This window comes from Neomonachus schauinslandi, chromosome 3, assembly GCF_002201575.2.
Source record: "Neomonachus schauinslandi chromosome 3, ASM220157v2, whole genome shotgun sequence".
Classification (NCBI taxonomy): domain Eukaryota; kingdom Metazoa; phylum Chordata; class Mammalia; order Carnivora; family Phocidae; genus Neomonachus; species Neomonachus schauinslandi.
Genome location: NC_058405.1, coordinates 184,502,521 through 184,519,177, shown reverse-complemented (window position 1 = coordinate 184,519,177; position 16,657 = coordinate 184,502,521). Strand labels below are relative to the sequence as shown.

Sequence of the window (16,657 nt, the reverse complement as noted above, 5' to 3'; positions counted from 1 at the left end):
CAGTTAATAATATAGGAAACCTTAAAATATAAGCACAGGCAAACTGGGGCAGATGAACTGTTCTAGCACTCCATTTCTTTCTTTTTAAAAAAAAATTAATTTAAAATTTTAATTCCAGTTCTAGCACTCCATTTCTGATCCTGGCACTAGACAAAGTCTTCCTGAAAATGGCATCTGATTGTGCCTGGCAATTACTAGTACTCAATAATGGTAGGTGAGTGAATCTTGGCTTCTTCAAATCTTATCTGTATTTTATTATCAAGTGCTCCTTAATTTGAATTTTCTGCTTAACCATAAATTATAGGAGTCATTCATTCATTTAACACACATTGTATCATGCTGGGCCAGGATAAAAGGCACTAAAATGACCATTTTGACGTATTTCTCTTATCACTCTTACGATCTGTCATATGTTTTAACAAAACTATCCAATAAATTTAGGATTTTTATTTTTTAGGAATTCAATTTAAATTTTGTTTCCTTGAAGTAGCAAATAGCTAATTTCAAAATGAACACATTAATCAAAGTTATTACACATTAAGAATAGGAAATAATGAAAACAAATGACCAATAATAGGGGAATTGTTAAGTAAGGCAAAGTACATCCACTAAATGACTACCGCACAGTCAAGAAAGAGTTGGAACAAGAGTTTGTGAAGACTTAGAACATGGAAAAATGCTAAAATTGGAAGGACGTATATAACTGATACTGTTTGCCTCCAGAGAAAGGAACTTAGGAGTCAAAGGAAAGGAGTGGAAAGACTTTTTTCATTGTATACCCTTTGGTTCTTTTTAAATTTTGAATCACGAGAATGTACTATTACCTATTCAATAAAATATATATTTTAAAATGTAAAAGTTAAGTTTTGAAGGGACAAGAAATAAAACAGCTAAAAAGAAAATTGCCTCTGAGGAATAAAACTGAAATACACAGGTGAGCAGAGGACTACTGTTTTTCATGTAAGTTTTAAAATACAACAATTAAAAAAAAAACTATTAAAAACTATTTAGAATATTTAGAAGCAAACAAAACTCCAAAAAGCTATATAGAGAAAAGTGAAAAGAAATAAACTAAAATGTTGACTTTGGGGGATATAAATGACTTTTCTTCCAGCCCTTTCTATGTTTCAAACTTGCTTCAAAAAGCATTTAAAAAAGGATGCATTACTCTAAATTTTAATTTTAAAAACGTGTAGAGGATCAAAATACATGGGAACACATTACAGTGAAAAAGTAAAACCTGTGATACAGTGCTATGCTCTAAGCAGAATACAAAAATTTATACAGTATGATAATTATTAAAAAGCAAACTTACACACTTCCAGTCAATAAAATACAATGCAGCCATTAAAAAGACCTGCTAATAAATGAAAGAAAAACACCTATGCATTATCTTTGAGAAAAGACCTGGGGAAAGGGAAAGATACACTTTGCATTTTCTGGACCATCTTAATTTTTTAAAAATGTGCAAGCAAATTCACACATGAAAAGAGATAAAATATACCCAAATGTTTTGGTTCTGTTTGGGTAATAAAACCAAAGATCATTTTTACACCTGAAATTCTTTTTAGAATGACACAACATATGTACTGTTGTTATCTCTTCTTCTACCTTTTATTTTTTTTTTTTAACCTAGTTTCCAAAATTTCTTTAAATGTTTGGAATACTTTCAAAATGTAGAAAGAATACACAGGATGCATTATAACAAAAGTTTTTTAGGTTTATAAGATTGTTTCTTACAAGTAAAAAAGAACGTAAGTGTACACCTTAATCGTCACAGGCTGTTATGAAGATCAACTGAGATACATGTATGAAACCATCAGAGTAACAATAATGTCATGTAATATAATGCACGGCCCAGCAGTGCAGCATGAAGTAGTGTGATGTGAGGTAAGATAACAATGTAATATAAGTACCTGACAAACATTGATGAAATCGGGTTTCTCCAAATTCATGTAGATTTTAACTAGAACCCTTAGTACCTTATTCCGAAACTGTTTATTCTGCATTAAAGACATGCAGAGCTTGAGGCTATAAGCTAGCATTCCTGGGACATCATTCTGAAAGAGATAATTTCAAGATACATCATTATCTATCTGCTTACTGAAGCACTGCGTTTATTTAGAAATCAAATTATTTTAATCCATGTTCTTTAGTTATTTTAAGCAGCCAAAGATTTATCTGCAACTTCAACAACAGAACTTAAAAATCAACATTTTAGATAAAAATCTTGAAGAAAATTACCTATTTCCCTGTTTTCATGAAAAAATGTGTTGAAAACAATATTTAATGATCATCCTGAATCCTCACTATGTGAACAGAGAATACCATAAAAGAGTGGTGCTGTTAATTATTAAAAAAAGATATATGCAAATGTCCATATACCAAATGGCTATGTTCTTCATAAAACTGAAAACTGACTACTGAAGTCCTTCATCCTTCTGTCTCCAATCTTGCTAGTCCTCATGTCTTACTGCCTTGTCTATACTTGATAGCCAGGAACACAGTATGATAGAACTATTTCTCCAGCTCTGAGTGACTCAAGCTTTGAGCGCTGTCACATCTAGCTGGTGTTCTTCCTGAGGAAATTTTGACTCCAGACTATGTATATCTTGCAATTCTCCAAAGTGTATTCAATATCTGAGATACCAACCTATAAAAGTCCTTCAACATAAATAAGCATACTGAAGAGCTACGGGAGTATGTCTCAAAAGACAAGTTGTGACCCACTAGTGAAATCAACTTTATGGGACCAGCATTTCTGATGAAATACAATTTTAAAATATCAGTTACATCAGAAGTAGCGAAAGTAGGTACTGTTTCATAAAACTTAAGTTATATCCACATGCCCTGGGATGAAAACGAATGCATTTCTTACTCTGCGTGGTTCTTTTTTTTGAACATTTGTCACCCATTTACTTTATATTTTTATTTGCTCAACTGCCTATTCCTCCAGCGATTATTCTACCTGGGAAGAAACTTTGTTGGTGTCATTTGCCACGACATCTCCAATGCCTAGAACGATGTCTGACATAGAGTAGACACTCAAAAAATATTTGTTGAGTCAATGAAAACAAGTATTTTATTTATTTTTTTTAAAGATTTTATTTATTTGTTTGACAAAAAGACACAGCGAGAGAGAGAACACAAGCAGGGGGAGTGGGAGAGGGAGAAGCAGGCTTCCCACCGAGCAGGGAGCCTGATGCGGGGCTCGATCCCAGGACCCTGGGATCATGACCTGAGCCGAAGGCAGACGCTTAACGACTGAGCCACCCAGGCACCCCGAAAGCAAGTATTTTAATTCTATTCTCATGAAGACAAGGAGAGGCTACAATTGCCCAGAAATGAAACTAAGTAAAACTAGGTTCAATTCTATCACATTAGGTCTCTCATTCATTTACTCATTTAAATCTTATCACTGCTGCTAAACACAGATGTTAACTACCAAATAACACAATTAATTAATTACTATAGTGGTAAACGTTATGAAAAAACATAAAGCTCGGAGAGATTAACAGAAGATCTGGACCTAGTCTTTGCAGTAGGGGTAGAGGAGGGCATGGGGCTGGGAATCGATGTATGTGTAAACAAGTGATGAGCTGAACTCTCAATCTTGAACAGCAATAAAGCAGGTAAAGAAAGGAAAGAGTATTTTTTTTTTTTTAAGATTTTATTTATTTATTTGACATAGAGATAGCGAGAGCAGGAACACAAGCAGGGGGAGTGGGACAGGGAGAAGCAGGCTTCCCATGGAGCGGGAAGCCCATCTAGGGGCTCGATCCCAGGACGCCGGGATCATGACCTGAGCCGAAGGCAGACGCTTAACAACTGAGCCACCCAGGTGCCCCAGGAAAGAGTATTTTTGGCAGAGGCAATACTTCTGGTAAGGGGAATGGAGCACAGTACATCTAGTACATCTAGGAACTGCAGGAGGCTGCAGTACAGACAGCCAGCTCATGGAGACAGATAGGTGGTGAGGGAGGCAAAGTGGGCGTGAAGATCAAATGTCCATTTAACTCAGTCATGCACCTTCCTGACCACTTTCTTACACCGACTTACTACAACTGTCATAATTATCGCAAAACACCCCCAAACCAAGAATTCAGTCTGGAGTTTTAGCCATAATAAATGCATTAACATAGTTTATCAGCATAGACTTCTTAAAAAGGGCATGATAATTAAAACAACTTCCCCACGCAAGACTTCAAAGGAATGAATGTGGTAAGATAAAAGCAGGTATTTGATGACCACAAAACACAGCCAAGGTTCATATATAAAGATGAAAATAAAACATCTGGCAAAAGAGCACCTTATCATTTCTAAATCAGGTTTTCTCTTCAGTACCCAGAGTTTTTAGTTTTAATGACTTGCCTTGCCAATTCCCCATCAATAACAATCTCTAAAATCACATCATCTACCTACCGACTCCAGTATAGTCTTCTCAAAGACATCCAGTCTTCGGGTCTCCAGAGCAATACCAATAGCCTGCTTATACTTGTGATCGTCTAGACATCGCTGGAACATTTTATTTACAATGCCTTCCAATCTCTGGTCAATTGGTTTTTTTTCTCCTTCCGGCAAATCTGCATTTTCCACACATTGTTTGGTGTAGTGATCAATGCATTTTGCTGTGAGAAAAATAAAATAACGAATCACCTTATAAATAGGGCTAAATACTAGAAAAGACAAATGCCTTCATTTTTTAATCAAAACAATTTATGGAATAACTATAGAGTAATAAGCAAATTTCAAAACTTTTAAATTCCAGAAGTTATACATTCAAATTAATACTATTCCCTTCATAACAGTTATACTGGAGGGCTTACATACTAATTCCAATGAGGCTGACGGTATTCAAAACATTTCTATCTTTGTATTATATTTTGACCAAAATTATATTACTCAACTATATTGCTTATTAGACAGAGTTGGCTACAAATAGCTACTGTTTCACTTTCAAAAACAAATACTTGCCATTACTGAGGATATTAAAAAAGACCTACTGTAAAAATTATCACATACCAATAAATTACTAGACTTCTTCAAATTAGTGAAACTATTAGCTCATCGACAGTAGAGGCCATGTCTAAATCATCCTCGTAAAATACTGATGAATAACCTGAAATGTGCCACCGGTTCTAAAGGCAATTCCAAAGATTTCCAAAAACCTTTCCAGCAACTGTAGCAAATCTGCTGAAATACTGTCAAAGTAAGGTGGGTGAAATCTATGCAATCCCCAGTCCCAGACCCCTACTCCCACTGCCACTGCCGCCTTAAAATTCACGCAGTGGTATATACATGCAGGATTTGGCTTTCACATTACACAATGATTTGGCTGAATGGGGCGGACAGGGCAACATACTGAAGGGGGCCAGTAGTATACTTGTTGAGAAATATTTAAGTTTGTTTATTAACTCACACTACTTTACAATCACACTTTAAACTTATTAGAAATAACCAATAAAGCCAATTTCCCTAAGCCTTCTTCCACCTTCATAAGGAAGATAAATAGCTACCCAAGTGAATGACATAAAATAGTTATACTCTCTATAACTCATTGACTTGTCACTCTCCCTTTCAAAGAGAAGAAAGGGTACATGAACAAGATTAATTCGTTGCAAACTACAGCCCTGGGAAACAAATGATTTGAATTAGCATAAAGAATTACTGGCCCACTGGATGGCTCAAGTTAAATGGATCTGTATTTTGGGGGAAACAGAGTCCTTTTATAAATTGGAATACATCAAATTCAGAGTTCATCCAGAAAGAATTACGCAGGTTTACATATAGTTAATAAGGATAAAGTGGCAGTCACAAAGCAGACCTTAAACAATTCTGGTTGCAGAAAATCTTTACCAGGCCCTAATATGAGCTTTTTAAACCAAATGTAGTTAAGTGAGGAAACATTACACCTACCCTATCAGAAAGGAACCTCAGAATTATAACAATCAGGGAATTTTCTTAAATTGTAACCAAAGGGGAAAAAATATGCCTCCCAGGTTTCAAATGAGGTTCATGCTTTCACTTACCAGGTTTATATCATAACTATACCCCAGAATCTAGTCTCATTCCCAGCTGAAGTCTTTTTAGAACAGAGAAAAAATTTACCAGTCTTGAATTTTCTGGATGTATAATATTCATTAAGATCCTAGGAAGCCTTTCTCAAATTCTATTTTGTGTATCCCCTCACAAATTTCACTGACGTTCAAAACAATCCATTCTTTTTTAAAGATTTTATTTATTTATTTGGGAGACAGAGAGCGCACGCGCACGAGTGCGTGCACGGGCGAAGGGGGAGGAGAGAGAGAGGGAGAAAGATTCTCAAGCAGGCTCTGCGCTTGAACTTGATCCCGCAACCCTGAGATCAAGACGAGCCAAAACCAAGAGTCGGACACTCAACCAACTGCACCAGCCAGACACCGCCAAAATAATCCATTCTAAAAGTCCCTACAAAACTAGAAGGGTGAACCCCACTGCCACACAAAGAAAAGCAAACAGAATTGGTCTATTTATCAACAATTGCCTTCTACAAGCTAAGATGGTACACAGCATTTAGAGAGAGGGAAGGCATCTACCACCTCATAGCCCCTTACAGACCAACAGTCCTGTTTAAAACATGATTTGGAAAATAGTAGCAATGCAAGCACTTGTACATCACTGTTGAAAAAATTATCAGTATTCATCAAAAAAAAATTCCTGAAATAAGAGAAAAGAGGTTAAGTGTATTTAACTCCCCATTTCTAACTCAATATAGAGAAAGTGTTCCATGTTTCAAATGTTATGGTCTATTCTTTAAAACCACTTGTTCTTTCTATAGGATTTATAGGTGAAAACTCCAATTCAGTGAGCCCCCAACAGCAGTAAGTTAATTGCAACATTTTCACAACACCATGGCAAAAACTTTAAAACCATGAATGCAGAATTCTAGTTGGAACATCAGAGACATTTGAAAGTATCCCTTTGGGGGCGCCTGGGTGGCTCAGTCGTTAAGCGTCTGCCTTTGGCTCAGGTCATGATCCCAGGGTCCTGGGATCGAGCCCCGCATCGGGCTCCCTGCTCGGCGGGAAGCCTGCTTCTCCCTCTCCCACTCCCCCTGCTTGTGTTCCCTCTCTCGCTATCTCTCTCTCTGTCAAATAAATAAATAAAATCTTTAAAAAAAAAAAAAAGTAAAAAAAAAAAGTAATTCAGAAAAAAAAATGTTGTATGCACTACAGCAAGAAAGAAGCCAAGATAAAGCTTTACCAGATGGAAAATAATTACCTATAATAGTCTCCACGTATTCAGAGTTGTCATTGACATTGAAGAGGTCACCAGCTCCAAGTGCATAATTCAGAGATTCCTCAAAAGCCCCAAGGTGATAAAATACTTTAGATGCCACTAAGGCTGCAAACTGCCGACTCCGGAAACCTTCATCTTCATACAAAACTTCTCTGAAAGAAATTAGGAAGTATAAGCCTAGCTCAAACTGGTTTTCCTTAAAAATCCCAAATCTAAGTATGTTTAGTAGCAGCAAATTCCTAATTGAATTAAAAGCCACATGACCCACATCCACAGAGAATTAGTTGATCTACTTTAATACAATTTATACAAATAAAATAATTTCTTACATTTTATCTACAGACTCAGAAATTTCTGCCCAGAAGTCATTGACAACTGCATTCAACTTATGTAGTGCAAATTCCTGTAGAAGATAAAAGTAAAATTTGATTTTGACTTACCATTACAAATTTTACAAAAAAAAAAGTTTCTGACAAATCAATGGCCAAATTCTCAATCATATTTACTAAAATCTTTAATCTATGACAAATACAAAAATTTACTGACTTATGTTTTCTCTTGGGTTTACAGATTTCCTTTCTGTTTTTAATCATAAAACACCAGACTAGCCATAGTTCATTCCTTATCATAATGAGCATCTTCTCTGTATATACACAATTAATTACTGGATATAAATGAATTCAGGTGTGTAGAGCCACTTTAGGTATGTTCCAAACTTTAGTCAAATACAAGTAATTTAAAAATATGTGACACAGAAGAAACAATTTTTTGTGCTTTCCTTTGATAAAGAAACAAGGGGGGGCGGGGAGTGTTCTGGTGCCATACTGAGAATTATTTACCTTAGCTTTGTTAAGCTCTAGGGAAAACCAACTGCTATTGCCAAAATAGTTTCCGGGGGGGGGGGGGCTATATTTGAATGGGTACAGACTTGGTAAGATGGCTATTTTAAATGATGGAAAATACACAAATATGACTAAATTCAGAGTTTCACAGCATGCATATTAACCCCAGTTAATTTTTCTTCAACTCATACCTTAAGCTGTGGTTCTTCCTCATCCAGAAGAGAAATAATTCCAGCTATAAGACAAAAGGCATATCATGATTATGAACCATAATCTTCTGCTAAGAGAGAAGATACTGCTTAGTCAAAATATATCACAATTGGAAAAAATAAGTATTTTTTTGAGGAGTGACTTCACTAGAATGATTATTCTTTAAAATTGTAAATGTTTACATTTCAAAGTTTAAGAGTTGTGTTATCAAACCTTCATGCCACCACAAAATCACATTATTTGCCAAATTCAGTGGTTTTCAAAGTGCAGTCCTTGGACCCACAGAATTAGCATTACCTGGGAACTTGTTAAAAATGCAAATTCTTGGCCCCATCCTAGAGCTACTGCATTAGAAATTGTGGGGATGGGGTCCAGTTATGGGGCCATAAGTTTTCCTTGTGATACTGATACTATAGTTTGAGAATCTTTGGCCTAGTTTACTGATCAAAATGGGAAATTTTCCCAATTTTAGAAAAAATTTATTCACACAAAATAAGCCAAGAGTTATAAAATTACTTACAAAAAAAAGGTGTAGTCATCAATTCAACAGAGTAAAATATATCAATTATTTCAAGATGCCTACATTAAGGGGCACCTGGGTGGCTCAGTCGTTGAGCGTCTGCCTTTTCGGCTCAGGTCATGATCCCGGCGTCCTAGGATCGAGCCCCGCGTCGGGCTCCCTGCTCCACGGGAAGCCTGCTTCTCCCTGTCCCACTCCCCCTGCTTGTGTTCCCTCTCTCGCTGTGTCTCTCTGTCAAATAAATAAAATCTTAAAAAAAAAAATGCCTATATTAAGGGACCTCCTTTATATCACAAGTAACCTAGAATGTATGTTAAATGAGAGCAATCTTAACTTGTTCTGACTTCCACCTACCCAAGCACAGTGTTTCCCACATGACCGTGAGGTGTTAGCACACACTGGAAAGTGAAGGAAACTATCCTCTCCAAAAGAATACACCTTGAAATACAGTCATATACCAAAGGGATTTTTAGAAAAAATACATGGGAAATCACTGTCCTTAGACCACAAAGAAACAAAACAAACAAAAAAAGAAAACTAAACTGTCTCTCATATATATGTTTTCCATATAGATCTTAAAAGTCATTCTGGAACACTGAATTCAAACTGTGAGCTGAGGGCTGCCTGCGTGGCTCAGTCTGTTAAGCGTCAGCCTTCAGCTCAGGTGATGATCCCAAGGTCCTGGGATCAAGTCCCGCACTGGGCTCCTTGCTTGGCGGAAGCCTGCTTCTCCCTCTCCCTCTGCCCACCGCTTCCCCTGCTTGACCTCTCTCTCTGTGTCAAATAAATAAATAAAATCTTTTAAAAAAAAGAAAAAAGAAACAAGAAACTGTGAGTTGATTAAAAAGTGTCAAGACAACTTTACTTGGGAGATGTAGCCATTTTTAATTGGTAAGTGTAGGTTTGCCAAGTAGCTCCAAGCAGTCTTTAGAAAGAGCTATACAGGAAGGGTTACAACATTTAGCCAACTAAACTACACCATGGTGTTGGCTAGGAGATACTACTATTCTAAAAGCATAAAAGCAGACAGAAAGAACTTCTTGGTACTCTAGTTTGGTATGACAAGTCCAGAACAGAGAGGCTAAACTGACAGAATGCAGAGAAGACAGATTAAAAAATGTAATGGGGTGGAGGGGCGCCTGGGTGGCTCAGCCGGTTAAGCGACTGCCTTTGGCTCAGGTCATGAGCCCAGGGTCCTGGGATCGAGCCCTACATCGGGCTCCTTGCTCAGCGGGGAGCCTGCTTCTCCCTCTCCCTCTGCCTGCCTCTCTGCCTACTTGGTCTCTCTCTCCCTCTGTCAAATAAATAAATAAAATCTTAAAAAAAAAATGTAATGGGGGTTGGTGAACTAGTGATAGGGAATAGCTGATAGACAAGAATGCTTTAAATGTGGGATCATAAACAGCAGAACACTTCATCAACATTAACTAAAAATGCTACCCAATGCCTATCATCAATCAATGGTGTATCTGAACTGCTTTTACCAAAAGAGGTGATGAATTTTTTACACTCCCCTGTTTGGTATTACTTATGACTAATTTGTTACCTGGTTGTCCTGGCTTAGAAATGCAGCCTTTGTTCATGGAACACAACTAAATCAAATACTCTACACTCCATACACAATTATTTCCCAACTTAAAAACAAAATAGAACTTTCCTTTGGATGGGGGGAGAGGGAAGTATATAAGGAATGTGAAAAGTTTAGGATGCTAGAAAAATCTCTTCTGCCATAATAAAAAGTAAGTGGACATTATCTAAACTTGTTCAATCAGTTTATAGTAATATTTGGATGTTATTTATAAATACAAAGTATGTGCCAGAAGAAACAGCTTAAAAGTTGAAAATGGCCGTCTCCAGGGATGAGGAAGAGGAAAGAGGAGTGGGGGGTTACTATTTTAAAGCTTTTTAGCATAATTTCACTTTATTTGCCTATATTACGTTAAAAAAAACCAACACAAAAACACAAAACCCCACTCAATCTCACATCTCTCTCCTGCAACAACCTATCTCTATCTCTCCACTCCCTTTTGCTGACAAGTCTTTTGAAAAACTTAACAGTATGTGTTCATACGTGTTCACCTCTTATTCACCACTGTGTTCTTAGTGCCTAGCAAGTGACTACAGAATAAATGAATGAATTAACTGATGAATCCACACCAAAACTGTGAAGCTAGCCTGTTTAGCACCTGGGACAGATCCTAAGCCATTGTGAGCCACAGGACAGGAAACAAGGTGACAAAAGGTTCTGAACAAAGGCTGGTAAGTAATCCAGTAAATGTAACAAATATACTAAATCACCACAGTCTCAGAATAGGACCTCAAAGATCATTACTCTTGCCATTCGCAATAGGTTTAAATTCTATTATATTCCCACTAAGTGCTTTTTCAGCCTCTCCTTAAAATACTCTAGGGATTAAATTATTGATTTCATTAGTTGATTCCCTCGTTCTTTTTTTTTTTAAGATTTTATTTATTTATTTAATTGACAGGGAAAGAGAGAGAGAGAGACAGTGTGAGAGGGAACACAAGCAGGGGGAGTGGGAGAGGAAGAAGCAGGCTTTCGGCCGAGCAGGGAGCCCGATGGGGGCTCGATCCCAGGACCCTGGGATCATGACCTGAGCTGAAGGCAGTCGCTCAACCAACTGAGCCACCCAGGCGCCCCTGATTCCCTCATTCTAAATATACTTCTGAACTTCTGCTATCTGCTTGACAGTGCTCTAAGAATTACGAAACCAACAAGTCTGCCACCCAAAATTGTACCAGAAAGACAGTAATCAGCTAAGTAAACAAAGTAATCACAGGACTGTGATGAAGGGAGAGGACAGCTAAGGGGAAGAGAGGCAGGCAGCATTATTTTAAAAGAATGATCAGGAAAGACTAACATTGGAACTGGGACTAAAGATTGAGAAGCTAAGGGAAAACTCGAGGAAAAAGAGTCTAGAAAGCGGGAACAAAATGTGCAAGGGTCCTGAGGTTAGGAGAGAAACTGACATATTCAAGGAACAGAAAGAAGGCCAGTATGAATAGGATGTAGTGAGTGAGGAAGAAAGTAGTATAAGACAAAGCAGGAATCCAGTTATGTAAGTCTTTGGTTAAAAGTCTGGATTTTATTCTAAACATAATGGAAATCCCTAGAGATTTTAAGCAAAAAAAAAAAAAAAAGACATTAAAGTTTGAAAAAAATTACTCTGACTACAAGAAAAATGGACTGTATGAAGATAACACTGGAAAAAAACAAAATCTTAAGGCTGTTACAGAAACCCAGGCAAAAGATAAAGGTGGTCTGGGCTAATAAGAAGCTGTGGCAATGGAAGGATGTGAAACAGAATGAGGCCTACATTTACAAGTGGCAAGAAACTTCATGCTTATTTTGGAAAAAACTCTTTCCTATTTGAACTAAAATTCATCTCATTTGTATCCCGTGGGGACAAAAGTCTAATTCCAGCTACAGGTGACAGCTCTTGAAGTCTCTGAAAACAGCTTTTGTGTCTCTAGGGTCTCCATCAATTCCTTGCAGCAATCCTCACAAATGTATGGGTTTGAGCTCCTTACAAGTTAGTTTGAGCACCAGTCTGTTTACAACAAAATACTTGTGGGACAAACGTAGATAAAACAGGACGAGAAAAGGGTGTGTGAGCCGGCAAGCAAAAAACACCAAGGCTGTGCACAGCTATATGCAAATCAGTCTGTAGCGGGGGATGGCGGGGTGGGGGGTGGGGGGGCTTAAAAAACCTCCACTGGATCTTTACAGCTTATCCCATTTCAAATGTCATTACCCGAATCTACATATGCAATGGTTAGGTGTATGAAACCTGCTCCGCACACCCATGAATTCTTTCTTCAATGCAGAGTATGTACGGAGCACCTAGCCTCCCAACCATAGATAGATCATCAGTATAATGCAGTCTCCGGGTGCTGTCTTCACCGAACACAAACGTTCTCTGGGCGCTTGCACTGAATACTCTTGGAATAGCCCCGGAAACAACCCGCCTCAAATGTAATTTCAGGTTTGACTCCAAGGAGAACGGAGCTGGAGCCAGATCCAGAGCACTTCTGTAGTAGTTAGGCTGCCTTACCGGCCGACCGCACAGGAGGGCCGTCCCATCCTAACCACCTGCGAGGAAGCGTTGGGATCACACGGCCCCACAGGGCCAACTTCGGGAGGGACAGAACCGAGGAAGTCCCCCTCCCCGGGGTCGGAGAAGGGCCCAAGAAGCCCCTCGGGTCCGGGCAAGGGGTGTGACTGGGGAGGGATGCCCAGGCGGACGACCCGGCGCGATTCCCCCGAGCCCGAGGTCTTCGTCGGGCCCTCACAGAGGCCGGACCAGACTGCCAGCCCCCGGGCCGGGGGTGGGCCGTGGGCAGCGAGGGGCCGCGCAGGCCGGCGCTCCGCCGGGAGGTGCCCAGTCACCGGCCCTGACTCAGCTAAAAGCCGGCGTGGCGGCTCCTCCCTTTCGGCGCCGGCAGCGATCGCACTCACCAGCTGAAGTGATCATGGCTGCGTCCCGCACGCGCCCGCCCGCTCGCTCGCCGTCCCGGCCGCGACGTGTATCTGTCACCTCCGGGCCCGTCCGCTCCGCCGCGCCTCCTCTCTCCCCCGGTGCGGTGCTCAGTCAGTAGCCTCCTCAGGCCGCCGGCTCGCTCCTCTTCCAGGACCCCGCCCGCCCCGGGGCTGCCCGCCGCTCCGCCTGCCGCTCGGCGCGAATTCGCCCCACGGCCTGCGGTTTTCTGCGCCGCCACCGGCACCCTGGCCCCCGCGAAAGGGTGCACAGTCCATGTTTTCTCTGACCCTCTTCGAGGTTCAGCGCTCCCGCTGGGGCGCGGACATTACTGGGCACCTGCGATCAGGCTTCAAAATAGCCACCTCCAGAGGGAGGCCCCCATTATCACCCGCCATTGCTCAGAGAAAGGGTGTTGCGGGCAGGTGCTCGTGGTGCTCGCAGCGCCACCTGCTGCTTCGGCGGTCTCTCTGTACCATTCCCCGCGCGCTCGCCAGCCAAACCTTCGGGGGTAGGAGTAAGGCAAAGAGCGTTTTCTTAGAAAAGTAAGTTTCAAAGTTTTTAAAAAACAGAACCCATCTCAAAAGAAATCCTCACAGAAATGTTTTATTGTCATAATGAATCCCTAAGTAATCACGGGTTTATAATAAAATTGAACAATGAGAATTTTTGTTTTACATTTGGAATAGTTCATACTGTATGTTGTTTAAAAGAAGTGTAAAAAGATATACAGTGAGGGGCGCCTGGGTGGCTCAATCGGTTAAGCATCTGCGGCTCAGGTCATGATCCCAGAGTCCTGGGATCAGCCCCACCACTCCCTGCTCAGCGGGGAGTCGGCTTCTCCCTCTCCCTCTGCTTCTCTCTGGGGCTTGTGGTATGTATGTATGTATGTATGTATGAATGAATGAATGAATGAATGCATGAATAAATAAAATAAACAAATAAATAAAATCTTCTAAAAAATGATATACAGTGAAAGTGTTCCATAGGAAAAAAGAGCTTCCAATTCTTGCCTTCCACTGGTCTAGTTCTTCTTCCCCCCCACAGCAACAGGTTCTTGGTTTTCCTTTTTTTTTCTCCTAAAGATTTTATTTATTTGAGAGAGAGACAGCACTAGAGAGAGTGAGCACGAGTGGGAGGGAAGGACAGAGGGAGAGGGAGAAGCAGGCTCCCCACTCAGTGGGGAGCTCTATATAGGGCTTGATCCCAGGACCCCAGAATTGTGACTTGAGCTGAAGGCAGATGCCCAACCGACTGAGCCACCCAGGCACCCCTCTTGGTTTTTGATACGTCTAATTTGAAATGGCAGTTGTAATGGCCATTTGCAGTGGTACACCAGCTTCAATAGCCTGTTTACTTCAATAGACAATACTGAGAAAGACTTGAAGATTAGAGACAGATGGTGGCATTTTTAAGCCACTAGCCTTTGCACCATCAAGCTATTCATCGATTGGATAGCAATTACTAAAGATTATTTCTGAAAAATAAAGATTATTTCTGAGGCCTTATCAAAGCAGTGCAACCTACTGGCGCAAGCAATATTTTGTGGTTGAATTAAAATTTGGTTGATAACACATTGGAGTGAATGTGTGAATTTTTTAAATTGTATTCTAAAGCTAAGGTTGTTAAAATATATCAAATATAATTATTAAACACTTCTGAAGAACCTATAGCTCGGTCTGAAAGGCACTGCCCTGGGAGGTGTGCAAAAAAAAAATAAACAGATATGTGGGAGTATCATTTCATAGAGACACTTTGGCCAATCCCTCATATGAAGACACCTGTATGCCCGAAACTTCTAGAGAATTCGCACATGATAACAGGTGATGGAAATGAGTGGAGCAGGCAGAGTGTAAGGAAATACTAGATCAGCAGGATGGTGAGTGGCGACTAAGTGTCAGGGAGGCAGGAGGGGATGGTGGTGACAGTGCCAAAATGAAGAATGAGGGCCCCACTGAAAGAGAGCAGTGGCTACTTCTTCTCTTGCCGTGTTGCTGGGCAAAACTGTAGGACTCCTGGGGCGCCTGGGTGGCTCAGTCAGTTAAGCATCTGACTCTTGATTTTGGCTCAGGTCATGATGTCAGGATTGTGAGATAGAGCCCTGCGTCAGGTTGCTTGAGATTCTCCCTCTCCCTTCGCCCCTCTCCCACCAGCTAGCTCTAAAAAAAAAAAAAAATAGTAGGACTATTGTTGTGAAAGCTTATGATTTTTTTCCAAGAAAAGTCAGAAGTCAGAATTTCATGTGGAATCTTCTGAATTTTAAATGATGGTAACTTGGGTGAAATGGGTAAAGGTGGTCAAAAGGTATAAACTTCCAGTTAGAAGATAAATAGGTCTGTTCATCTGAAGCTAATGTATAATTGTGTGTTAACTATACTCCAATTAAAAAAAAAAGTCCTGGGGATATAATGTACAGCATGGTGACTACAGTTAATATCATATTTATATATAAAAGTTGCTAAGAGAGAAAGTCTTAAAAGTTCTTTTTTTTTTTTTTTTAAAGATTTTATTTATTTATCTGACAGAGAGATAGGGAGAGCAGGAACACAAGCAGGGGGAGTGGGAGAGGGAAAAGCAGGCTTCCTGCGGACCAGCGAGCTAGATGCGGGGCTCGATCCCAGGGCCCTGGGATCATGACCTGAGACAAAGGCAGACGCTTAATGACTGAGCCACCCAGGCACCCCTTAAAATTTCTTTTTTTTAAAGATTTTAAAATTTATTTTAGAGAGAGAGCACATGAGCACATGAAAGGGTGGGGGGAGGGGCAGAGGGAGAGGGAGAGAGAATCTCAAGCAGACTCCCCACTGAGTGCAGAGCTGACCCTCCTTGGGGCTCAATCCCATGATCCCAAGATCATGAACTGAGCTGAAATCAAGAGTCTGCTGCTTAGGGATGCCTGGGTGGCTCAGTTGTTAAGCGTCTGCCTTCAGCTCAGGTCATGATCCCAGGGTCCTGGGATCGAGCCCTGCATCGGGCTCCCCGCTCAGCGGGAAGCCTGCTTCTCCCTCTCCCACTCCCCCTGCTTGTGTTCCCTCTCTCGCTGTGTCTCTCTCTGTCAAATAAATAAAATCTTAAAAAAAAGTCTGCTGCTTAACCAACTGAGCCACCCAGGTGCCCCAAGTCTTAAAAGTTCTAATCACAAGAAAAAAAACTGTAGTGATTCAGTCAGTGATGGATGTTAACTAAACTTATTGTGGTAATCATTTTCCAATATATACATATACCAAGTCACTGTGTTGTACACCTAAAACCAACACAATGTATGTATCAATTATATCTCAATAAAAAAATGAATATTGGGGGATCGA

At 40.2% G+C, this 16,657-nt stretch overlaps 1 protein-coding gene across 1 annotated transcript in view; it reads right to left on the bottom strand.

Moving 5' to 3' along the window:
* Nucleotides 1-13,495, bottom strand: part of PSMD1 (proteasome 26S subunit, non-ATPase 1) — a 91,730-nt gene extending 78,235 nt beyond the window's left edge. The window contains exons 1-6 of the mRNA XM_021690379.2: nt 13,331-13,495; nt 8,312-8,355; nt 7,608-7,681; nt 7,261-7,430; nt 4,423-4,628; nt 1,917-2,060 (exon numbers count right to left, since the gene is read on the bottom strand). Coding sequence (XP_021546054.2) covers nt 1,917-2,060; nt 4,423-4,628; nt 7,261-7,430; nt 7,608-7,681; nt 8,312-8,355; nt 13,331-13,346 — 654 coding nt within the window. The 5' untranslated portion in view covers nt 13,347-13,495. The remainder of the gene's footprint in view (nt 1-1,916; nt 2,061-4,422; nt 4,629-7,260; nt 7,431-7,607; nt 7,682-8,311; nt 8,356-13,330) is intronic.
* Between the last annotated feature and the right edge of the window lie 3,162 nt (nt 13,496-16,657).